At 44.5% G+C, this 26,343-nt stretch overlaps 1 protein-coding gene across 2 annotated transcripts in view; it reads left to right on the top strand.

The window, feature by feature from the left end:
- The window catches only part of MAMLD1 (mastermind like domain containing 1), a 213,936-nt gene that overhangs the window by 172,760 nt on the left and 14,833 nt on the right, over positions 1 to 26,343 (top strand). For both annotated transcript variants that reach the window (XM_063416972.1, XM_063416971.1), the window contains one exon: positions 12,247 to 13,944. In XM_063416972.1, coding sequence (XP_063273042.1) covers positions 12,247 to 13,944 — 1,698 coding nt within the window. The remainder of the gene's footprint in view (positions 1 to 12,246; positions 13,945 to 26,343) is intronic.

The following is a 26,343-nucleotide window of genomic DNA, read 5'->3' as shown; positions in this document are numbered from 1 at the left end:
ACTAGGGAAAGACAGGCTGTATCTGATTATAGTTCCTTATTCTTCAGGCTGTCATTTACGCCTGGATAAAGTAAATATAAAATGCTGCCAGGTTAGAGCAGTGCTATTTTAAATACACTGTCCAAACAATTGTGCAAAGAAACAAGGTGAAGGACTAATTCTGTGTTGGTTTTCTGATTAGATTTTGAGATAGAAGCAAAGTGAAGATGACTGTAAAAGAGAGAAATACAACTGAAACCTCCTAAGAAATGTGTTTAATCATACTACACCTTTTTTGTGCATCAGCACCTCTCATGTCTGTACAGAGCCCAAATAATATCAGTTCTTTAACAGTTTTTACACCAGTATCAGAAGGAGTAAAAAATAGGTTGAGTGTTTTTTAAGTTTTGTTGATCTTACCAAATTCATGCAGTTAAAAATGTACAGCTTTAGATTTGAGTACAAATAGGAATGAAACAGCGTGTAAGCCTTTTTCATTAAAAAAAAAAAAAAAAGTGTTTGGCAATGTGTTTGGCTTTCTATTTGTTGCTGGCTCCAGATCTGACTCAAATGTTTGTGTAAGAAAGGCTGCACTAAAAAGTGCAAGGTCAGGTCTTGGTGTGCCACTCCAACGTGTCGTGGAGGGAAAAGCAGAATTGCTGCCGTACATAAGGCTGGAGTTTCCTGCCCATTTCCTCCATCGTGTCTGGTCAATGCAGGCTGAGGTACAGGAAAGCAGGTGCAGTTTCTTTGCAGTCTCTTCAGTGGGAAATAAATCAGTTTTGAAGAGCTGGAGGTCTCTTCCCCCACGGGGTGGGATGAGGTGCACAGGGCTGGGTGGTGGTGAGGAACCAGTGGTGCTGCTGGGCTCCAGGAGGGACACTGCTGAAAATTCAGAAGAGAAGGAGGCCCTCTTGTAGGAGCTTGGGAATGGGAGACTGGTGAAATGCATATTGATGGTCATGATGCACACAGGAAATGCTTTGAATAGATACAGATGGAGGTGGGGCTTGCAGCCGTGGTAAGCACTTGGAAATACTCAAGTTAGTCCATTTGGAGTTTAATTTCCTTCCACAGAGCAATACCTGACAGCCTCTGTGCCCATGTAAATCAAGATATTGGAGGCTGCTGTCTCCAGCTCAGTGTGCAAAGCATTTCATATTCAAAGCTCCAAGGGTCAATCATCTGATTAACGCTCCCATTCCCCCAGTGAGTCTTTTCTCTCTATGAGGTATCCCTGTATTTTGAAATGCCTTATGCAGATGACTGAAAGCATTTCCTATGCACTCAGAGCTGACCCATATTCTCCATCTACATGTTGATGCTGCACCCTTTGCAAAAGTTCCTAAAGGGAATGAAGGAAGGAGTCCCAGCAGTAAGTTTCAAGCTCTTTTTCTCCTGCTGGAGTTCTTCTCCCCAGAGTTTGGAGAGACCAGGACCACAGAAAGTATTCCCAAGTGGAGCAGAATGCTTCACCCTGTGTATTCCAAACTGCCTCCTCTGTTGTGACAGAAAACTGCAGTCTGGCTCCAAAGTCTGTACCAGGGATTGGTAACCCTCCAGGATGGTACTTGGCACTCAAGAGCTAACACATGTTTTTGTTACATGAGCATGAGTCTAATAAAATGGCTCACTGGTTTAATATGCCCCTTTGTAAAAACAAGGCGCAGTTGGGTTTAGAAATTGTGATGATTTGGCAAGTTCAATTATTAACTTCTCTCGCAGGGTTAAGCTTTGACCAGAAATTTGCCATGAACCCATGGGCACATCCTGCTAGGAAACAACATGCAGAAATCCTTTGCTGTCCCACTTGATTTATCTGCACGGTGCAAACTCAGAGTGTGGAGCTGCATTTTCCCCCGAGGAAGTCACAGCGAGCTCCATCACCACTCCAGAGTAGAATGTGCTGAGGTTTTATTGTTTTTGTGCTTGAAAATAGTTCTGCTGTGCTCAAAAAAATGCATCTTAGGAAACTGCAGCAGGTCCTGGACTGGCCTGTTTTATTCTCTGCTTTCACCATGTTTTGGGAGAAAAGTTGGAATGTGGTGAAGAGCCTGAGCTATGTCAGCTATGCAGTGTCCTGTGGGATTGTTTGTGAACACAGCAGCTAAAGATAGGAGTGCACCACAGAGATGCTAAAAATACTGTCCAACTCTACCGTGGTTGTTTAGCATTTGCAGTGCTATAGTTGGCCTTACACAGACAAAGGGAAGATGCAGTTTTGCAATTTGAATATGCAAATAAAGTCCCGATCTTGCAAATGTGCAATCATATGCTCAAATCTAAAAAGACCACTTGTATTCCTGAAGTTAGGCATTGGCAGGATTAAGAGTTTAATCAGTCAAATACAGTGTCATCAGAAGTTAGTGTGATTGCATGGCAATGCAGAGACTTTGCTTCAAAAAACAGCCAAAAAAATCACGTTGTGTGACTGAGATCAGATCTTTACATTCCACGTGTTGATACTTGGAATTGTGTTGTCTTATAAATCATCTCTTATTAACGCAGTAGGTTGCAAACAGTTTCTTCTTTACATTTATATGCATGATTTAGTAAACAGTATTTTAATATCAGTGGGAACACATGCTACGCTTCATGGCTTTCAACCGTGTGACCTTTCAAGGCAGAACAAAAGCTTAGAAATTAGAGTTCACATAAAACTGAGACGTGTAGAAAGCTTAAAAGGCTGTGTAATTCACTTCTGCAGCAAGAACACCATTTTCTCTAACATTGTTTGCATAAGTCAGCATTTATGTTGTCAATTTGCAGTGATGAATGTGTGATTAACATCGTTTCTAGGACAGAGGAGATCTGGTATCTGTAGCAAGTCAAGAAGTTCTCTGGTTAAAACCCAAGTAACTTAGGCATTGCATATTCTGGCAGAGAGAATTTCTCCAACTCCTGTGTATTTTTAATTCACTCCTTTAGTTAGGAGGAAGGAGCAAAGAGTGAAATGTCATCCCTGGTGAAGTCAGCGTCCCAAAATATTTACAGATTGATAGAATCATTTAGGTTGAAAAAGATTATGGAGTCCAATTGATTTATTTAATTTGATTTATTTAATTATACAGAATAAGAGCTTCAGGACTGGAATCTGTGTTTGGTTTAGGGTTTATAGGACCACTGACATGCAGAATCCCTTTAAAGGTCCCTGGGTAAGTTCAAGATCCATGTTAAAGTGCAGATATTACAAGAGCTGTATGCTGAGCTGGGCATCTCCCAGCTGCAGGAGGAGAAGAGAGGTGTGTACAAACAGCATTTGTGGAATAAATCATGTTCATATTCCAGCTGATGCACACTGACAAGAGCAGAGGTGCTGGGCTGGTAAAGATGAAAGTGGTGGGATAACATGAAGTAGTCAGAAACAAATGAAATATTCACTCCTCTGCCTTACAAAAGATTTCTGCTTCTGGCTGTTGGACAGACTTCTCTCTACACCCACTTTCTGTGGGACACACTAGATTGATTATCTTTTTTCTCGAAGTGAGGCTTGTTTTTTTGGCTCTGTATTAATCAATATCCTGTTTATTGTTTCATTTTCTGAAAGACAGAGAACATCAAAGGAGCGGGAGAGGAGCAGTTCAGGATGTTTCTTTCTTTGTTCCATCCTTGTCAAGAGTTGTGCTCCAGTTTCTGGTAGCACTTAGGAGAAAGCTCAGACTGCTCTTTTAAATGTTTTGTGGTGCCCAAGCCTGGAGGAGAGCTCCAGATTCAGCAGTAAATCATTTTTGCAGTGCAGGCAGTCAGCAGAAGGATGTTGGGGTGCTGCTGTCAGTGTTTGGGGCAGCCACACACAGGAGGCTGGAGCTACTATTCTTTGGAGGAGTGAGAACTTCAGCTGTTAAAATGCAATAAAAATGCTCCTTTTTCAGACTGAAATCCCATTGTTTCTCACTGTTCTGTGAATTTCAAAGCTTTTTGTCCCTAAGTTTGACCTAATTGGAGGCTCTGCCCTCCAGGCTATTAATTCCCCAGCCATACCTTTTGACAGAATGGCGTCTGTAGTTTGGTAAAACCACAGGACTAAGTGTTCTGAGATATTAAAAATATAATACAATATGTAGCAGAAAAGGAGTGTCAGACTGGGTTTTATCTGGTTATCTAGTAAATGGAAAACCTGCTTCATAATTTAGGAACACGTACATCCTGTTTCTTCTGCTTGTGGTCATTGCATAACTGTGCCAGTGTCAGGGGCTGAAAAAAAAAGAGAGAAAAGGATCTTACAAATCCTGGGAGACCCAAGTGGCAAAAACATCACTTTTTGCTCAGTGGAGAGGATCTGCAATTCTCCAGCCTAGACATTGCTGTGAGAAATTAATGTAGTCTACAAAATTACTGCAAAGTGTTCCACGGGACTTTGAAATTAATGGACTATAAAAAAAGATATAAAACAATACTGCTGGTATTAAAACTGAGGTAAGATGAGGTAATACTTGTGGAAAGGCATTGAGGCTAAGATTGATCTTGATTTACAGTCAGATATGAAAGAAATGCTCTTGTACTACAGCTTAAAACCGAGAGGCAGAGAACTTGTTCTGTCTTCAGCTGTCTAGTTAATAACACTTGTCATTAAATGGGACGTGGAAGTTGCAGCCAAACAATCTGCGTGACGTGGTTGCTGTAAGCTTCAGATGACTAATTACAGGGCATCTGCACACAGATCTCCTGCTAGCAGCACAGCACAGGAGCAGGCAGCACTCCTGTCCTTCCAGAGCCTGGAAAAATTTCCATTTTCACAGCGCCATTAATACGGAAAGCAGGTGAATTGCTAAGGAAAGACAAGATGGGAAGGCTCTGAGCATTTGTTTTGATAGGGCAGATCTCTGTTGGTGCCTACTGAATGAGTCTGGTAATTCTGTCTGACCTGAAAAGTATCAAAGCTGCTGATATTTTATTTTTTTATTTTTTTATTTCTTTATAGTGAATGCTGCTTGGCCTCTTGCAAGCATCTTGCTTGTGTAGGATGGCAAAATAGGTATATTCTTGGCTACATCCTTTTTCTCCTTGGAACTCATCCTACATTGATACCTTTATTCAGACATTAGTGATGTTTCCTGTGATTTTGCACAGGGGTAATTAGAAAAATCTTGTTCACAAGCTTGCTGCCCTGTAGGCTCTAAGTTGTTCAATTTGAAAGCAAAACGGATCACACATACTTCTATCATTATAATTGCATTTACAAATCAGTGAATGGGAAAATCACATTTGTAGTATTTTCTGCCCCTTAATTTTGTGTTAAAATTTAGAAAAAAAGAAATCTAATGCCTTCGACTCATGGTAGTCCAGGATGAACTTCCTGTTAGTTTCTGTGGCTTAAGCTTATTGTGAGCTCACATAATTCTGGTTTTGTCCAGTCATGATGTTTGATGTTTGGGATCTCTGTGCAGCTCTGTGTCTGCAGCCAGGATTGCTTCCCTTGCTGCAGGGGGACTCCAGTGCCAGCCCTGCAGTCACCTTTCAGAGGTTCACACGTACTCCAGTGAAACAAGAGACCTGTGGTGGTGCAGCAGTGTCACAGGGAGCAGGGATTGATCACTAAAAGCTCCTGTTGTGGTCGCTGACAGTGCACGCTCAGGGGGGTGTGTTGCACTCACAGCAGCAGGGTGAGATTTATTAAGGGAAATACACACCTTGTGCTTTTCTTTCTGTTTTAACCCAGCTTGAGGGATTTATTTCCCTCTGATTTACAGAGGGAATAACTGGGGAAGGTCTCAATGAGTAGTGGAGGATCAGCTCACACCCACATCGAGTCAGCTGGGTACTGATGGGACATCACACTCCCAAAGGGAGCAGCAGTGTCTGGGAGGTGATTTACACGTGCACACCTAAGCAGCAGCTTCCAGTACTTCTTGTTACTGTATTTGTTTTAAAGATGGGAGTTGGGAGAAGCTGTAGTGTCAGGTAAATCAATCCACATAAAGCATACAAGCTAGCTAATAACCAGTGTCCTTTCATGGTTAAAGTGGCTGCTTACATCCCCAGTTCCTCTTCCTACATCCTCCCTTCCAGCTGCCTGTTTCTGTGAGCGTGATGAATAGAAGGAAATCCACCCTGTGAATTTTCCCTGGTCATAATCCTTTTTCTACCACCACACCTCATTACAAACAGATCTGCCACCTTTGCAGCCTACAGGTACCCAACAGACACAAAGTGGACTTTACTCTGGTACTCCTTACCTGAAGAATTGGGGAATTGCAATTTTTAAGCACACTGGTGCATACCTCTGATAGCTTGGAACTGAATTGTGATCTCTTTCCTGACACTGTAAAATAACAGTGTCCATCCATGCTCTAATTGCTTGAAATCAGAAGGGTCAAACAGCCCAAAGTAATAGGAAGAATGTGGTTTTAGCTTATGTTTAATCTTAATGTGGAGAAAGTGAGTGGTGGTTTTAATTGCTTGAGCCTCCTTGAATTCTCCTTGCAGCCTGAGATCCGACTTTGATAAAATGTAGTTTATGTTTCTGGTAGTCAGGCACTGCTTTGGCTGCTCACTGGTCAGCAGGAGGCTTTTTTTCTTGGATTCAGGTGTATAATGTGAGTGTCTGTTCCCAAACTGCAGCCAGCATGCACAAACAGAAACCTGCAGATGTGCTAAATGCAATTCCTGCAGTGCCAGCTCCTGCAGTCCTGGAGTGGGATTGTTGCCCAGGAGCTTTTGGGGTTTGCTGTTCATGTGCAAGCCAGCTCACAACCCAACACAGAGGGTCTGCAAGCAACTGCTGCTGTTTAAAAGGTAATTTTATATATCAGATCCACTCTCAGCCTTTAAACACACAGACACAGTCTCACTACTTTTTGACCAATTGTCCCTAAATATTAGCAGGACAATAAAATCTATCTAGAGTGTGGATAAATGAGCAATAGAGAGCACAAAACTTTCCAAACTTTGAATTTAAGGCACGGGTGAAAAAAACCTGTGAATTTTTCTTGTTTTAGATGGCAAATTGCCAGTCCTGCTTTCTCATTGCATGAGTGTTTTTGTCAGAACAGATAGGAACATTTTAGGCTGATGGGCAGATAGGTCTCGCTGAAGCTTGTTGAAGCCACAGAGGCTGAAGTCTTGATCACTGAATGCTGCAAACAGTTTGCCTCTGGCAAATACAGACTTCCAGTTCTGGCAGTGTCTAGTGTTTGAGAGAGACAGAGACTGATAGATTCTCTGGTCAGTTCACTTAAGCAAACCTTAGACTCGGGTTTTATCCTTTCCAGAGGGAACAGTTTGCAATACGCCTTGAGAAAATACTGGGGGAAAAAACTACTTCTGTTTATCTCAGGCTTCTGCCTTGCTCAGGCCTTCCACCAAAAATTAAACATGTCCTGTCTGTCAAAATAATTCAGATATGCCAGGTCTTAGCAGCCTGTTGGTGACCTGGATTCCCCAGGTGTCTTGCTCTGAAAGGCTTTGTGCAAAGCTGCCACCACTTCAGCAAATCCCAGGATCTGCTGAGACTGTCTTCCTGCCCTGCCCCATCTCCTTTTACAATAATTTCTTTTCCTCTGTCAAATAAACAGAAAAGCCAACACCTGGGATTTCCTGAGGGTCTTGAGACTCTTAGTGAAAGAAGGTTATCTGATTCGCATTGTGGATATCCCACTCACAGACCCATAAACTTCAATTTATGAGATCAGGAGAGTCTCTGGCCATGCTGCTGGACACGGGGCAGCTCCAAGGGAGGGTGAGGATGGCAGCACCCACTGCTCTCTGTCCCTTCAGAGGCTCTGGAGGTGTGGGAATCACTGCTGTGGGTTGGATCTGTCCGTGGCACTGAGTGGTGTGGGATGGTGCAGATCAATAACCAGCACCCTGCCGCTGCTGTAAATCAAGGTTTGACTCCCCGACAGGCTGCAGGCACAGGAAGAGGCACTGAAATACCTCACCTCATGTTTTTCCTCTCTCATTTCTGCAGGATGTTGGCCTAAATGGGAGTCTCTGGTTAGGGGTGGCTTGTTTCTGGTGCAGGGGTCAGAGAAACAAGGCTCTGCAGCACAGGGTGCTCCTTCCCAGGTCCCACCTGCAGGTGAAGGAAGGTGTGAGTGGGGAATTCACAGGGCTGGCAGGAGGGCTCACAGGGAGAGCTGCAGTAGCAGCTGATATATCACAAGAAAAGAAAGGCTGAGTGCTGGCAAAGCAGGGAGCCAGCCCAGAGGTGCCCATGTGTGTGTGGCTGGTTATTAAAACCCACTGGAACCATCACAGTGTGTATTGATGAACAATTTGATCACTCTGCTCCAGTTTCTGCCACTTCTTGCCTTCCTTTCTCCCTTCATAAGTTCCTCAAGGCCAGCACCACTCCTAAGTTTGGAAAGTGCCTGGTGCCACCCAGGCTGCCCCAGTTTGAGGAAGGCACAGCCCAGGACTGGCTTCCCCTGCCCAGGCTGCCTGTCCCTCCTTGCACAAGAGGAGCCTGTGGAGTGCCCTGCCCACACGGGGGGATCAGTTTGGTGCAGGGAGGGAGCCTGTGACAAATTGCCTGTTTGTAACCACAGCTGTGCAGCTCCTGTGGCCAGAGCAGCATAAACACTTATTATTTATTCTGGTTGTGCTGCGTGCGGAGCCAGCAGCGCTGCTCCTGCGTGACTCAGGTCCTTCCCAGAAAGAGCCTGCTGCTCTGGAGAGGACAGGGGTGCTGGGATCACTGCTAAAAGCAAACCTGGGATAGTGGAGAACTCATAATCGGATATTCCCCAAATCAGAGAGCTGCCTTTGTTTCCCAGGTATTCCCAAACAGAAGTCAGCCAGTGCATTTTAATGCATTTTGACAATGTCACAAGAGCCCTTTTGTTGCTTGTCTGCTTCGTCCTTGCTTGCATATCTGAATGAAGCCTTCCCATAGTGAGCCATGGCTCAGGACACTCTGTGTGTGTGTGATGCATTTCTAAAATATTTCCATTCACTTCTCAGGTATTCAATTTGAAACACAATATACTAATCAGCAGAGAAAGGGGAAGAACATGCTTTGGTGTTCTTCTCTTTTCTGTTGATTTTGTCAAATTGTGTAAAAAATGAAGAGGAAACAGAGTTGGAATAAATTGTGTCCTTCCTGGGGAGTCTGGAACCAGATGAAGGAAGTGGACAAGAAAAATATTTTTGGTAAAGAAGAGTCTAGAAAAGCATTCAAAGAGATAGTCCTGCAATGTCTGGGAGCACTGGATGAATGTTCTGCAACAAACACCTTTTGAATTAGTGAGGTCAGGACCTCCTGGTCCTAAAAGTTGCAGTGCCTTATTGCTGGTCTGAACCAGGCAGGGTCCCAGTAAATGAAATTGTGATGTTTTCCCCTGCAGTGGTCAGGGCTGCCACAGCAGCATGGAAAGCAGTGCTGGGGCTCCTCACAGGCAGCACCAGCCCAGAGTTTGCTGTGTGGGAGTAAAAACCTCTGAGGTGTCAGCGGGGAGCACTGGAACAACTTCTCAGCCAGAGCAAGGAGGGATTTCTCTTCATAATGGGAACTTCATACTTAAGTGCCTGGTGACTCCAGTCTATTTTTTACATTGGTGATGTGCTTGAAGCAGAAGGATGATGGCACCCAAGTGCCCCTTTTAACCAAAATTATTCTATGATTTGTTTAGTTGCTTTCAGGAGCGTATCTTTCTCTCTCAAGTTTGTGGCTGTAGTCAGATCTATCTTAAGCAAAAGCAGTGTTACTAAATTCTGTGGAGTTATACCTGCTTGCACTGGGAGAAATTGGTCTTCTGGATTTTATGGTACTTGTGCAAGTACTCACCCGGGAAACAGGAATCTTGCTTTTCCAGAGAACATGACACCCAGCTAATTTCACTGCCTCTATTGCAGCAAATCTTCTCAGGAGGGCTGAGCAACAGCATCCTATTTAAAAGTGCTGTCCCAGTTTTGGAATACCTGTGCCATCGGAAAGCTATGCCCTTATTTTATCTGTTTATATCTAGTAACAGTCTAGGGAAATGAAGCCTTGCTTTCCCATCACATTTATTCCCCAGTGCAACAGTTAAAAAAACTATTTTTCAGAGTGTTTAGAAAGCCCACATTTTTCTCTGGTAACTCAGAGCAGAGGAATGTCCTATGGCAGAGGAAGAGCTGGCAAGGACACGCATGCCAGCATGTCAGCTGGCCAAGGGTGGGAGATCCCCCACCACTTCCTGCCTGAAGGTTCCCAGGGTGCACACTCTGTTTGTTTTGGATGTGTGAAGCCCCTGGAAATACTCTCTGTACATATCTGAGCTTTAAATATATCAAATTATGCTCTACCAACATGTTTCAGCCTACACACAGCAACATCTGTCGGAACACGCAACTCTGGCTTAGTTTTAGCAGAGCAAATGAAGGAAAACAATTTCATCCATCATTAGACTAACACTTGGGAGAAGATTTAGGCCTGGTTCCATGTCCTACAGCTAAGCAAATTTTGGCCTCCTCAGCAGATGTCTGATGGTGCAGCAGTGTCTGGGGACACGGGGACAGTCACAGAGCAGCAATGCTGGCCCAAAGAGGCTCTCAGGTAGCCAAACACTGTGCCCTGGAGCAGCTCTCCTCAGTTCTCCCCACCACCTGTGGGTTTTGAGCACCACATTAAAGCAACATGACTGGAGCTCACTGGAGACAAGCACTAATAACTCTGCAAGGGACAGCTCTTGGGGAGTAAAGGGAAAATCTGATGTGAAAAGGTCTCTGCCACAGTGCCCAAGTGATGGAGGGTGGATGAACATCTCCTGAAAGCTGTTCAGCAGCTCTTTGAAGCCTGCAGAGCTGCCAAGATGATCATGGACAATCAGCTTTTGTATCCTCTCCCTCTCTTCCAAATGTCTCTGTAAACTGGATACCAGCATGGCAATGGCTGAAACTAATCCCAAACTGCACCTGCACCCTCAGCAGCTGCAGGCACAAATCTGCCACTGTCCCTGTGCCCACCAATGGAGAAATAAGTGATGTGAGACCAGCAGAGTGAGCCACAGCAGCCCTGCTGTGTCCCCAAACCAGTGTCACAGGGCTGTGACACTGTTGCCTGAGAGCACCCAACTGCTGCAGTTCTGCAGTGACTGAGGGATAACTGTGACATGTTTAAAAATTAGTGTAAAATTTAGAAGCTGGTCATGTGCAGTGTAATCCTGGAGTGGGTCTGGTTATATGAGGCTGGCGGGGTGATATGAGCTTTTATTAGATGGGATTTTTTTATAGCACTACATGACAGGAAGCACTTGGACTTACAGCCCAGAGCTGGGAGAGGTTTTACTGGGAGCTGCCTTAGAGGAACCAGTGTTCTTTCATTTTCCCATTGCTGATCTGATACTTTTTTATATCCTGCTTCCCTCTATTGATAAACAATATTATTATTTCCCTTATTTCCCTTAAGTTGAAACAGCAGTGTTAAGGTCTGATTAATCCTGTGACATACAGGTCATGCTTGTTAAAACTGAAAGCCATAGATGATTTTATGTGGAAGAGATTGCCATGTGCTGAAATAGGAGGAGAAGAATTGTTTTCAGTTTCGCTTTCTTTCTATGTAGAAGGCAGGTTTCTTTTCCCTAAGATTTGTGAATTTACAACTCTGTCGTTTCTTGTAGATCAAGATATTTAGATAATTGTATTTTGAAAACATGTCCATTTTTATGAATGAGTGGCAGTTCTTCAAAAGAATGAAGCTCACAATGCCTTAGACATAGCAGAATAAACAAAAATTAAGAAGTTTAGCTGTTACTTACTCCTTCTGGAATTTAAAACATCTGTGATTAGGAAGTTTGAAAGTCTGTTTAGATAGATAGCTGAGAATTTGTTTTGTTTTGGTTTGTTTTGAAAGTATGCTAGTTATTTCAGATGTTTGGCCTATAAAGAATGTAAAACAATTTAATTGTCTCAGGTCTGAATTTAATCCGAGTCACTGGCAGAAGGTCACTAAATTCAGTCCAGGGTTTCATTCAGATTTGCCATTTAGACCTAAAAAATGTTACCATAAAAATGTTGGCATGTTTGTTATGCAGGGAGTATAATGTCTTAATTGAAATGCAACCAGAAACTATTTTAAAAACTTCTATTACAGTTCACATGACAGACAGTATTTCAGCTTTAACATCTGTTTTAAAGCCAACTCATGAGATTTAGCCTTTGTCTGACTATAACTCTTTTGATTTCGGTGAAGTTGCACACATTTAAATCCTGATTGAATTTGTCTCACATGATTGGGTTTTTAATTGTATGATTTAATTTTCTTTATCTCCAACCCAGTGTTGCAGTGTGGAGCTTCAGAATACGGTCAATAATGGATCTTTTCTTCTCCCTTTTATATTTTCACAGTTACAGGGATCCATCAAAAGAAAACTGGAAGATGACAGCTCTCCTGCCTCCGGTGGCGTGCCTGATGTCACCTTCCCAAATGACAGTAAGAGACTTTGTCTTGAGGATGTGAACCTTGCCATGGGCCAGGGTGGCAATCCCAGCATGGCGTGTCCAGAAATGCAAAGTTCTCCCTTCTCCACCGGCCACAGCACTTCTTCCCTGGGAGTCACAGGGCACCCAGGGCTCCTGGAGAACAATCACATCAACGGGGGTGGCATTGGCTCCCCGTTCTCAGTGCCACCCAACACAGAGATAAACCAGAAGGGCTCCATAGGAGGCCAAGCCAACAACATCGTGCATTACGACGAGAAAGGAAACAGCTTACAGTCTGTGGACCAAGAGCTGCAAGATCTATTGGAAGAGCTGACCAAAATGCCAGATCCTTCTCCCAATGACCTGGATCTGGAGAAGATTTTGTGCAGCAAGACTGAAGATCCGCTTGGTCTGAGTCATTCCCAGCCAAACATCAGTACCACTCCAAAGTCCTCCCCACAGACTTCCCACTTGGAGAACCACGTTGCTAACAAAGATTTTTCCCCGGGCTGCAATCCAACCAGTGGAGGATCCCCCCAGATGAGACCATCATCTGCTGGAGCCAACTTCCAAGTTCCACCCTCAAACAAACCTGCTGCATCACCCATCTCCACAGCAGCTCAGAACAAGAACCAGCCTCCCCCGATGCTCCCAGTGCCCTTGCCCAACATGCCTGGCTCCAACTGGCACGCTCAGCAGCTAAAGCAGCTGGCAGCCAGCAAGCAGGTGTCTGGTACCAAGCAACAAGTGCAGGCTCCCAGCTGGCCAACCATGTCTCCTCCTGGTCTCTCCCCGCCTTACAGGGCAGGATCATCCCCACACCATCAACCTTTCAGTCCCCAAAACGTTATGGTGTCTGGCATGCCTGCTAATAATTTACCAGGGAACAACATTCAGAGTCCTCAGAGCACTCTGCTCTCAAGCATGGCCTCCAGCAGCGCCCCGTCCAGTGGCCCCTCGCCCCCGTATGGCTCTGAGAAGCTCTCCAGCCCAGCCCTGGGCCAGCAGCCCTTCAGCCCTCAGAGCTCCATGCTGCCTGCTCTCACAGCAGCCAGCTTGCCAGCCAGCAGCATTAAAAGCCCCCAGAACAACTTGGTTGCCAGCATGGCCTCCACAAATACTGGACCTTCTCCACCGTACAGGCCAGAGAAGCTGTCAAGCCCTGCCCTGCATCAGCAGCCCTTCAGTCCTCAAGGTACTTTAATCTCTAACATCACTCCCACCAGCAACCCCACAAGTATGCAGAACTCGCTTTTTAAATCAATGACTACAAACCAGACCAAAAATATGAACATCATTATGCAACAACCATCCAGCAGCTTACAGCCAGGTCTGGTGAATGAGAGCCCTGTCAGCCAAGACCAGTTTTCCTTCAACAACACCAAACCACTGTCTCACTTTGCCTCCGAGTCAGCGACTCAAAAAATGTCCCCTCTGACAGCAGGACAAGGCCAGCAGTCCCTCATTCACTATCTGCAGCAGCAGCAGCAGTCTCCAGCCACGCAGCAGCCACAGCAGAGCAGCAGCAGCCAGTTCCTGCAGCAGCAGTTCCGACAGCTGATGCAGCCACACCGGGTGCAGAGGCAGATGCAGGGTGCCACACTGCCCTCCCAAAGCAGACAGGTGAGAGCCTCTCTTCTCCCTTACATGGCTTGTGTGGAAACTGAGTCATTTCTTTGCTTATTTTTTGCTTTTCCATTTGTGTTTCAAACGCGGCGTCACTGAATTTCTGAGGTGTGCACAGCACACGCATGGACAAGGCAGTAACAACCTCTGGTGTTATCAGAGCAAACTTATTTATTTCTTCAACTAACCATGTATTGTAATTCCACCATGTTTTAGCTTGATGGAGAACTTTGTGCTATTCTAAAATAATTTTTTTACATGTATAGGTGATAGCCTCTTTCACCTCACCTTACAAGCTCCAGAGGTATTCTGGTTGCATGTTTCATGTTATCCTTTCAGAGGGAATATCTTCTTTTTATCTTGGTGCCCTTCAACAAATTCATCTCTTTGTAATGCTTCTGAGGCTAGAAAAGATCAGGTGGGGTGAGAAGTGAAGTTAAAATGTGTCCTTCATGGCCAGCAGGTCAAACAGTACAGCTCCTGAATAGCAAAGAGGCAGACTTGAAATACCTGTTACCAGCACTTGCCAGGAGCCATTCCCTGCTTTGGATGAGGGCCATTCCCCACCCATGGGGATACCAATGGAGCTGGTAAACGCAAAAATGCAGCTGGCAAAATTGAGACACAGCCCTGGCTTCTGTCAAGCGACCTTTTCCCTGCAGCTCAGTGAGAGGAGTGAATCTGCTGCTATCCCAGATCACAGAGGTGTGCTGTGAGCAGAGTCCTGGGAGCAGGGAAGGGCTGGGGGTGGCTCTGAGAGCAGCCTGGCTGTGAGGAATAAACGTCTTTTTGTTCAGAAGAATAGCTGGAGACACTGAATCTCAGCACCAACGCGAGGGCTTTGTCAGGGTGAGCCAACACTCTGTGAGCAGACTCCTCCAAGCTGCACAGTCACTCCATCAGCAGCCTGGGAAGGGCTGAGACACTTCTCTCCCAGCAAAGCAGAGACTGATCACTGAAATTCTGCTGGGATCTGCTTGAGAGCTGAAGTGTGAAATGCACTCCAGAGCCAGGATTTGCTCTTCTGCCCTGCAAAGTGACCGGTTCTTAAGGAGGGGGATTTCATCAATCTTGGTGTAACGCTGGTGAAATTAAATATCATCATGAAAGATGATAGAAATAGGGGATAGTCACTAAATACCAGCTTCTGAGTGGTAACAGAGCAGTGCACTGCCACTGTGCCCCCTGAGGATCAAGCCCCTCTTTTCCAGGTTGTGCACACTCCGTTCTCCCTCACTGGTGCAGCAGGGCAGGGCTGGTGACTCTGAATTTGCTTGTGCAGGTGTAGGACAGGAACAGTGGGGCACATCCAGTGCTCTTTAAAGGGTTACCAGTATTCAACAAAGACCTAGAGCAGTTTGTTCTTCAAGCACTTGAGGACCCTGCTTGTGTCCAGTGGGACACAGACTAAACAGAGCAGAGAGTTTTGGGATCCAGGCCTGTGATTGAAAGGGAGCAAAGTGCAGCAGTTCCATGAGTTACTGCCCCCCAGATGTTCTACTCTGGAGGCAGGTGTGGGTGAAGAACACATTCATGGTGTTTTCCTGCTATGAGCACTAGTAAGTTGTTAACCACAGTGACATGATCACTTTTGATCACACATCCATAACCTATGAGGGGTTTTTTTTTTGGCTTCACCACTGAGTCTGTGAAGTTGGAACATCCTTGTTGGATTCCTGAGGTTTCTGTGCCCCGGTTTTCCCTGCTTTGCATTTTACTCTTATACCTCTGAACCCCTTGCATCTCTGATTAGACACACAAAAAAAATCCTGAAGTGAATCTGTCTAATTGGCCGAGATATTCCTTCTTCGAGCAACTTTCCTGGTGCTCTGCCTGTGCTGCATTTTCAGCTGATTCTCACTGTCGGAGAGAGAGTTATTATAATCTTGCTGCTATCAGTAAAGATCAAGGACAGTTAAGACAATGATTACAGGTGATGAGCGTTTTACATTTTCAGACTAGTTAGGTAAGCTTATGGTGCCTCCCTCGTTTTACAGGGAAGACTTATTGCAATAATTACACAGCAGATGAGAGTGCTTCAGTTTTACAGTCTGTTGAGCTGCTGAAGAAAGATGGTGGATGTTCAGGAGTGGAGCATTTTGTGAGGTTTTGATAATTTTACTGCAAAACTCGTAGAAGAAAATGGGTCCTGAGTGCTGAATTAAAAGAAAGATCACACAGGAAAATTATTCTGTGTAGGAATCCTTGAGTCTAAGATACTACATTTCTTGGAATCTAGCATGGAGAGCTGTTACTTGTCTGCAACACGTTTCTTATTTACATTTCAGAATTTTGGACCCCACCTGCTCTGTACTAATTTTACTCCATTGGAGTGAAGTAGCCCCAGTGACTGTGGGTTTGATTTCCAGCAGTGTATCCCGAGCTGAATTTGAGCTTTGCAGAATTTCAGTGCCAGTTCCCTCCCGAGGCAGGTGATGAATAGGACTTTTCAAGCATAGAGCAGTTGTTTCATTAAAAGGCACAATGTTAAAAATTTGGAAGAGGGGAGACAACTTCTGCTCCTCAAAAATTAGTGAATTTCTCGTGGAAAATTGCCCTTTTTTAGCCTCATTCAAAGACATTAGCTCAGAGAAAAATAACAGCATTCCCTGAAATGTTGTTTAGTGCTTCAAAAAGTTCTCCCCTCACTCTGTGTGTGTGTGTTTGCAAATGTGACTAAAATTTACAAAAAGAAGGCATAGTTCTCTCTTCTTTGGAGCAAGAGGTGCAGCTTTGTACAGAAGAAGAATGTGGATGGTGGCCAGTTGGAGGGAGAACAATAATCCATGAAATCTGATCCTTGTAGCAGCACAGCAACACGGGGAGGAGAGCAGCAGCAGCAGCAGCCCCGGAGTGAATTTTGCTGTTGTTTCAGTGGGTTTTAAAGCAAATCCTGCACATTCCAAAGGCGGGGCTGCTGCTGGTGCCTCACAGCTCATTTCCATGGTTCGTGGTGCATCTTTTTAGGGCAGTGTGTGTGTCCCGGGCTGTGTCCTGCCTGGATAAGGTGACAGTGCTGATCTGTCCCCTCTGCAGTGCTGTGTCTGTGTTGCTGAGCGTGGATGGGCACTGATGGAGGCTCTGTGTGCATTGTGTGACAGCAGAGCAGAGCCTGATAACGCCTCTGGCCATTTGCATTTATTCCTCTAGGGCTGATGCCTGTGAGTGAAATCTCAAAAGTTCTGGACTCAATCTGCAGAATAAGGATGGTGGTAAATGCCAGGGTCCAAGACAGTCTCCAGAACTATCCCACACTGTTTTCAGGGGTAAAGCTTCACCTCTTGGCTTTATTGGCTGTTTCTGGGTGCACAACAAGCTGTATTTGCCCAGGCAGGTTGAATAGTTGGGCATCTCCCTGATTTTCATGTCTAAATAGAGTTTGTACTTGCAGATTTCCTGTTCAGGAATGTCAGGTACCCTGGGCCCAGTTCTGCCTCCAGCAATGCTGATCCCACTTCCAGAAGAGCTCTTGTGTGAGTCCTGCAGGGTCAGGACAGGCACAGGGCTCTGTGCAGGGGAAGGAGGCAGGAAAACCATCCTGCAGGTGATACTCACAGCTTCAGTCAGCTGAATTCAATAACTCTATTTCTTTGGCTATTTCTTTGGCTATTTCTTTGGCTATTTCTTTTCTGAGCCCAAGCTGCTGTGAGTGAAAGCCTGGGAGTGTCAGGGAGGAGGGCAGGATTGCCCCTGACTGCTCCTGTGTGAAGTGCTGGGAACCAAAACACAAATGAGAAGGTTTTGTTGGGGGATGTAGGTGATAAAGAGCCATTGTCCAGGAGGGACTCGCTGTGTCTCCCAGCTCCAGCACCCCAGGAAGCAAAGGGGCTATTTTTAGAGCTCTCTGCATTCCTGCTGACATCCACAGAGTTGTACCCTGGATTTTCAGTGAAGGGTGTATTTGTTTCATCTCCATTGCCAAAAATACTGATAAAGAAAAGATGATAAGAGACAGAGAGGAAACTAATATTATTTGCAGTAAAAGTGGCTGTATTTTTACTACATGGGCTGCATGTGAGGTAGTGAAGAACATGCTGAAGACTAAAATACCCTTGGAAAAGCAAAGTATTTCTTTAACTGTGGTAAAAGCAGCAATACATTATCTGAGTTGGAAGAATAAACTGTAGGTTGCAGAGAAACACCAAAACTTCTGACCTAGATTAAATAGACTTAAAAAAAAAAAGTTTAAAAATATTCTTTCAGAGTATAAGTTTTCTAAATATAGAAACAAAACTGAAGAAGAAATGCGCTGTCATAAAGAGCAAACTGACCCAGAGGTTAAATGCCAAAGGTTAAATAACTATAATGGAATACAAAATACAGCTTTTATTCATATAAAGAAATGGTAATACCATGGCCTGATTTCTGGGTGCCTTATATTATGGGAAGTTATTTCTGCCTGTGAAAAGTCAGTGCACTGTGACTGTTAGGTGAGGCTGTTCTGACTCAGCAGCACTCGATAAGCTCTGAGGCAGGTTGATGAGGAGTTTGGAAAGCAGAGAACACAGCCTGCATCATCTGAGCACACACAGTCCTCCTGCAAGTACAGGGGAAATAATCTTTGGGATTTCCAAGATGTCACAAGGCAACTTCCTAATACATAAAACTATGAGAGTATCGTGCATTATTAATAAAGCCAAAAGTACTGGCCAGATTCCATCTGCAGTTTCAAACCCCTACCATTTTTCTTCAGGTGTCAAACTTATTTTTAAAGCCACTTCGAATGAAGTTCTGCTTCGCTTCTCTTCTCTTCTCTTCTCTTCTCTTCTCTTCTCTTCTCTTCTCTTCTCTTCTCTTCTCTTCTCTTCTCTTCTCTTCTCTTCTCTTCTCTTCTCTTCTCTTCTCTTCTCTTCTCTTCTCTTCTCTCTTCTCTCTTCTCTTCTCTTCTCTTCTCTTCTCTTCTCTTCTCTTCTCTTCTCTTCTCTTCTTCTCTTCTCTTCTCTTCTCTTCTCTTCTCTTCTCTTCTCCCCTTGATTTTGGGGGTGCTTTTTACCTCGCATTGTTCGTGTGTGTGTGTGTGTGTGTATTTTTTTTTCCTTTGGGCATTTTGGAGAAATTTCAGTGTGTGGGTGGGGGAAAACAAAGCCGTGGCTGTAAACAGGAACTGATATTGTCTGTGGGACTGAATGGGGAGAGAAACTGAACTGGCTTGGGTGATTCTCTCACACATCTGTGAGTGTGGAAACACTGGGATGATTCACACTTTGCTGATTAATACAGGAGCAAGCAGAATGGTGTGAATTAAGAGCCATTACAGAGCTGCACTGGATGGCAAATATCCCCCCAGAACAAACGATGTTTCATGAAGATTGCTTAGAGGAAGAGGTAATGAGTCTTAAATACGAATTAGAAGCAGTCCCTTCAAAGCTGTTAACATTAAGGTTTGAAAGCCAAACACTATTATGAGCTTTTTTTCAAGAACTGTACATTTAGGAAGCCTATCAGTCTGCCCTGTTGGCTGTGTAATATTTCTGTCTTGAGCACTTTGGATGTTTCAAGCAGCCAGCACTAATAATTGATAGAAATCCACAATCAGAATGCAGCAGCTCTTCTTAGAGCTTTGAAGGCTAATCACTGTATTACATGTTTTAAAGTTAAATTTTTTATAGCCCATATAAAGGCAAATATCATCATTATCATAATTCTTAAAAGCACTACCATTAACAAGAAGTAATCCTGTATTACAATTTAACCCTTGGTGTAGAGGAATGTTAAAGGATGAAGGTAATAAATGCATTACTTCAGTATAAATAATATTCTCTATATAACCAGCAAAATTATTTAACATTTGTCATTGAATTAATGAAAATGCAATTGCTTGGATCAGTGTCAGGCAGATGCAGATGTGAATGCAGGTTATGCACAAGCTGAGCTGTTTTTCCCCATTACAGAATTGATGAGAGACCCACAAGGAGGGTAAGCCCTTGAATGTAGCCAAAATTGTGTGATATCCTGGCCTAAGACATTACATGAACAGCTTGATCTTGTAAAGATTCAAACACACACGCCTAAATTTACGCAGTGGGAGGTCATTCCAGGACAACTGCAGGATTATTTCGGAGAGCAGAGTGAATCATGGATGTATCTAGGCTTTGTGTGCTCAAGAAAAACCAAAGGTGGAGCAGAAGGATGCAGCAAGGGGCCCAGCAGTCTTTGGCAATGTTATATCAGTGCTGCAGCAAAAAAAAAGAAAGGGAGTTGGAAGCTTTGATGCACTTGTTCCTGCCTTAGCTCAAGTTTACATTTGAATTATTTTTGGCTTTTCTGGTGATTTGGTTGTTGTTGTTGTTACTGGGTGGGGTTTTTTTTCCCTCTAGAGGTTAGTACCAGCATTTTACAAACTTGCCAAGCTTTGAATAAATTAATGTTTTGATCAGTCCAGGGGTTATTTGAAATCCTCTTGTGTTTGTTTTTTAAAGTCATCAATTGCAGAATGAGAATTTGCCCATCATAGGAAGAAAAGCTGCCCCATCCTCTCAGGCACAGCAATAAAAAAAACAAATGGGGGAAAAAAATTTAACAAAACGCTTTTCCCCTCTGTTTTGTTATTAGCAGGCTGTTAATGTTAATGTGCTTCTTCCCTTTCCAGCAAGATGAGCACATTCTACTCTGGAATTTCAGTAGTATGTATCCCTGTCATAAACAAATCACTTTCTCTTAGTGCTTAAATACTCCGGGCTTTTGAAAGCTTCTCTTTGCATAATAAGAATGTTTAATATTTCCTTTAGTGTCTGGCATTAAGAATAAACAGTTCCAGCCCTGGGTTGAAGGGCAGTTTACAGGGGCAGTCTGTTTTCTCTCCCCGTTCCTCCAAAGTGTTTAAGTAATGAATGAACAATCATATATATGAACATTATTTTTTGTTGTTGTTTTGTTTTGTACAACCTCCTTTTCTCCTCCTTTCCTGCTCACTCAGCACACTTTCTAAAGCAGTGGCATTTTAGATTTCTGCGTGGAATTGTGTTTAGCAGAATGATGAGTGCGAGCTGCCTTTTCCTCCTCTCCCTCCTCTCCCCAGAGATGCCCTGTGACTTCCTCTATTAGTCCATTAATCGCCGGAGCTCAAAATTCAGCCTGATCAAAGGAGCAGAACGAGGTTGTAAAGTGCAGATTCTCGCAATTGCCTCGGCTGTTCGGATTCCCTGCTGAGCTCATTTAGAGCTGGAATTAAGCTGCTCCTGGTGTATTTTTCGTCCTTGGCTCGGCAGTGCCAGGGCTGAGCACCCAAGGCAGAGCAGCCCCTGAGTCCCACCCTGCCAGAGCAGCTCCATCCCCTGTGCCAGCACAGCGGAGTCATCCTGGCTTGCTTTGATAAGAATAAAGATAAATTCACCCTGCTTTTTTGACTGCAGGAAAAGTGGAGAGCCAGCTCACGGAAGGAGTAAACCTTGATTCTGTTTTTAGTCGAAGCATCAAGTTTCCCTCTCTAAAGATCTTTACTGAGGTTAGGGAGGGTGCCACGAGTGGGAAAGCAAGAATTAAAACAAAATGTAAATGGGAAATTTGTAAACAAAACGAAGTTTCTTGTAAAAGTTTTTTTTAGGCCGTAGTGAGTCACTTCAGGAATATAGTTGGTGTTAATGCCTGTTTATACATGCAGTTAGAAACTGGTGCTGTTTTCTCTCATTAATAGTCTTGTTTTTCTTGTTTGCTTAAGGCAAAAATGCAGACTGCCCATACCTGTGGTGTTTGCTGCAGATTAACATCTGCTTTTGCAATTCTTACACATCTCGAATTCCTGTTGGTGTAACTGGGAGTACAAGCTCTCCAGGAATCGTGTGGGACTCCTGGTGTCAGTATTTGTGATTCTGCAGTTCCCCAGAGTGTGCTAATATCTCTCAGATAGAGGTAGAGTCATTTGACGTGTAAGTTCTTATCTCATTAAGGTGAATTATTGTTACTGAAATGTGAATGGCATTCTATTATCAGAGAATATTATGTATATAATGGTTTAAGAGCACCTAAGGTCAGCAAGAACAGAGAAATGCTGATAACATCACCACAGACTGTGTGATGTCCTGAAATGTGAGTAAATCTTTAACTGAAAAAGATTTTGCTAGACATGTCAGTGTTTTCCCATACTTTAGGACTTGGACTAAAATCCCCAACATTTATATTATGTTGCATTTTTAGAGGAAATTAAAAATTACTACTTAATAAGAACTTTTTCATAAGAAAAAATTTTGGCATTGAGCGGGGATATGTACCAATCTGTTTTGTGTCCAGTCCAGAGTCTGAGCTTTTTCCTAGATAGGTGGCATATATCTATATGTCTATTAATTATATTTTTTAAAAGAACTGTGGCCTTCATGAGGGACCTTATGTAGAATAAGATAAGGAACTCCTGTCTTCAGTGTGTTGCTCCATTCTAGGTTTATGTAATATATAAAGTTACTGTGCTTTAGCTTATGGAGAGGTAAATAATAATCCTCAAATTTCCTTTATAAAGCATTTATCAGAATGGTGAGCTAAAATCTTGCTTTCTCTATGACTTCTTATTTTTTCTACTTATGATAGCAGTATTGAGACATTTCATAAGATGAAATGCTGTCTAGCTGCATTTAAAATACACATTTTGCATATTTCTGTCTTGATCAAGCCAGGGGGAAAGTATGTACCTGCTGCCTAGATTACTGTCAAACATAACTGGAAGCAGAGTTGAATTGTACTCTGTTCTCCTAACAGACCCTATTTGCTCCTCTGACTAGGTACTAAAAGATTTTTATTGCCCTACCTCACTAACATTTTCCAAATAAAACAATTTTTGCCAGTTTCTGGAAGAAATAGCAAACAAGTCCCACCTTGGGCAGGCTGGAAGGAGTCCTGTGCCGTGGATTATAAACCAAAACAGTTGGCCAGAATAAGGAATTAAAGTAATCCCTGATATTGGGAACATGAAAATGAGATGACCTTCTGTACATGTGAGTTTTTAACCCAGCTGTCCCCCAGGCTCCCCTCTGTCGCTGTTTCTCCGCACCTTTACCGGGCAGAAAACAAAACTGGGAAACTGCACCACGTTGCTTGCAAATGTTACAGACTTTAAACGCATTGTATTTTTAACAAGTACTTCGTGATTGGAATGACAGGAAGGAAACGAGCAGAAAACGTCCCATTCTATCTCCGCATAAAATCTGGCTTGTGAAAGACACAGTTACCACAATAATGATGGGACGCCAATTGATTCATTGTGCTGGGAGACAAGTGCTGAGCCCCAGAGCCGCCGGGGTCATTTTCTTGCTCCAGCTCCACTTTGCTTGTTCGCCGAGGAAGGGCAGGAGAGGGTTATAAAGCTGCTGCCACCGCATTCAGTGCATGTTTTTCTCAGAAAAGAAGAGACACCACCAGCCAAGATCTCTTTCCTTTGGAAACTGTGGCTGGGAAGGGCCCCTTTGGCTCGTCAGACAAAGTGGGCAGTCAGACAGCCCCTTTCCTGAATCCCGGGCAGGCACCAGACGGCTGAAGGAAGAGAGGCACCAGGCTGAATTAGATCGCCTCCTGCTTTGGACACTACGGCAGGCAGGCAGCCTTAATTGCTTTGCAGCTGTTCATTTTTTCCCCTTCTCCCTCCCCTGCATCCTCTCCCTCCTCCCGCCTGACTCCGGAGGCAGCCCCTGCTGCAGCCCCTGGAAACCTCCCCAGACTGGGGGCAGAGGTTTGTGGACTCATTTTTATCAGTCTTTACGCTCTTTCCTTAACCCTAGCAGCAAATAGGAGCAGAAAGGAAAAAAATGGGTGTAACCTGGTGGTTTGTTGGATTTTTTTCCTGGGTTAGTTGGTGCCCTGGTTTGTGCAAGCTGCTGGGACAGGGGCAGGGCAGCAGCAGGGCTGGTATCAGCAGAGGCAGCAGGGTGTCATCAGCACAGGGCCTGGCATCCTGTCTGAGCAGACAAACCGGGAGAGCCTGGAAGGAGCCCCCTGGGATGGGGCACTCCCTGCAGCAGGATTTTCCAGACCTTTGGGGTTTGCTCTGCAGAGCTGCCTCTCCCTTTACACAGCTCTCCCAGCCTGGCGGTGTGACTGTCGGCTGGGCTGCTTTGGTGATGGTAAAAGAGCCTCGACACCAAAATGGTCTTGCCGTGATTATTCAAGGCAAGAAAAAAGAGGTTCACTCTTTTGAACCCTGGAGAACTCGCAGAGTTCCCCAGCCCGCAAGAGCTGCTCAGGCCAGCCTTGCAGATTTGCATGTATCTCATAATCCCAAACTGTCTGAACCTCGTGTTTGTTCAGGAAACAAAGTTTGTTTTCTTAATTGCTCTCACTCCCGGATTTAAAAATTTAAGAGGTGTTTCCGTGCTGGAGCAATGAGGCTGTGGGCAGCGCTGTGCTCACCTGCTCTGCACAGAGGGGTTCTGGCTGCTCAGCTCTGCTCACCTCCAGCAGCAATGTCAAGCTAACCCAATTTTTCAGCTGGTATTGAGTGCCACAGGCAAGCTTCGGAGATGTCTCTTTAATTCCTGAACTTGTACAATTTTGTGAATATTTTCCCTCCAGTTCTACTGACTCATGCAGTCCAGGGAGTGGAGGCAGTGAGAGAACACGAAGATTGGAACCCAGGCCTAATTTATTTATCTGGTAAAGCCAGTTGTCAGTGAGCCTTTCACCTCTCTGTCCACGAGGATAGGATGCCCTGTGTGGGTGGAAACATTCCAAAGGGAAATGCTGCTGAGCCCAGAGCTCAGCGTTGTTGGGGGCACAGGCTGTCGTGGCACACGAATCTCTTTATTCTGGACCTGTTTGCTGCTTATTTTTTATGATATCCTTAACAGCCTAAACGAGGATTTGAGGTGGGCACCAGTGCAGGGTTTTGACACATTTCTTTTAAGGCTGATCAGGACTGTAATGGGGATCATTGCTCAGTGCCACTGGGGAAACTGAGGGTGTCATTCCTGGAAAAGGGAGTGCAGCTTCGAGATGGTTTGCTCAGAGAGATTTGTGTCTCTAAGAAATGGATTTAGAGATAAGTTACAGTAGCATGGCAGTGACTTTTTTCCCCCTAATCTGTTCAACATGCAGCTAGGATAGCTCTGCCAGTTGGATATTTGAATTGAAACTGGCTCCACAAAGGCTCTCGAGCCTCATTGCTGAGCCCGGAAATCCATTGTGGCTCCTGATTAGTGCTGGTGAAATCGGAAACCTTTCTTGGGGCAGATAACAATCTCGCAAATGAAAATATAACCTGTTAATCCTGAATTATAACAGCACGGTTATACAACTGCAGACCAAATCCAGGATGTGTCTTATCTGTGCACCCCTCGGTCAGAAAGGCTTTGCTGATAGGGAAGGATGGGTTTGGACCCCTGCAGTACCCTCTCCTCAGAGCTCCCCTGTTTAATGCCTGTGGCCAGAGGCAGCAGAGAAGTGATGGGGGTGAAGCTGAGTAAAGAAATTTGGGTTCCCATGTTGGGACCACCCCTCTGAATTTCCTGGCTGAAGCACCTTAAGATTGGGCCTCTGTGACAGGTGGTCTGGCTGGGGCTATCCATGCTCTTGCAGTCCCATAATAATCCCTTTAATGATGGGTAACAATAGGTTCTGGTTTTTCCTATGTTAATAACAAGTTCCAGGGTATAAATAACTCTACAATTAAAACACCTAACAATTCACCATTTGACACCTCTGCCGTCTGCTGGAGCTTTGGCTGTGCAAGGAATTTTTTCTCGTGCCCTGAATATTTTATAATTGTTCTACAAAGAGCACATGGATGCTCCAGTCATTAAGAAATGCCAACCAAGGTACATCGTGGCACCAGGGAGCAGAGAACAAATAGCCAGGGCTGTGCTGCAGCCGGAGGGAGCGCTCCTTTCAGACCTGCAGCCCTGGTTTGTTTGACTAGTTCTGTATATTGACCTTTGTTTCTTTAGAAAAACACAAACAGTATTGCTTTCTTGTAGGACCCTTTAACTCCTTCAGAGACTTTGTGGTGCCTATTTTTGAGAGCAGCACACGTGTGGCCATGTGCTGCAGCCTGGAACACCTCTGCTGTTCTGCTTTCCTTGGGTGCTTGCAGAGAGAACATGCAAGGCCCCTCCTTTGTGCTTTTGGAAGAGGTATTCTGTATGGAAATACATAAAAACAGGCCTGGGCACATTTGCCAAGGGGCTAGGGGTGATGGGGAGAGGGAAATTCACCTCTGCTTTCCGTGGGGAGGCACAGAGTCCTGAGTGTCATTTCCGACGCTGCCTGGGATGTGTTTGATGTGGAGCCTGCGAACGGAGTTGCTTAAACATGCCAGCGTGCCTAAAAATATAAAAATAAAAGCAGTGCTATTTTAAGAGTCGAGAATCAGGGATTATAAATAGCCCGAGTGGTGTGTTACTCCTGCCTGGGTGTGTCGGTCCTTGAGCATCAGCACTGCTGTCGCTTCCCTTTGAAGGGCTCGCAGCTAATGAGTGCAGC

The sequence above is a fragment of the Prinia subflava genome, chromosome 20, assembly GCF_021018805.1.
Source record: "Prinia subflava isolate CZ2003 ecotype Zambia chromosome 20, Cam_Psub_1.2, whole genome shotgun sequence".
Taxonomy (NCBI): domain Eukaryota; kingdom Metazoa; phylum Chordata; class Aves; order Passeriformes; family Cisticolidae; genus Prinia; species Prinia subflava.
Note: the sequence above shows the minus strand (reverse complement) of the source record. Positions and strands in the feature narration are given on the sequence as shown.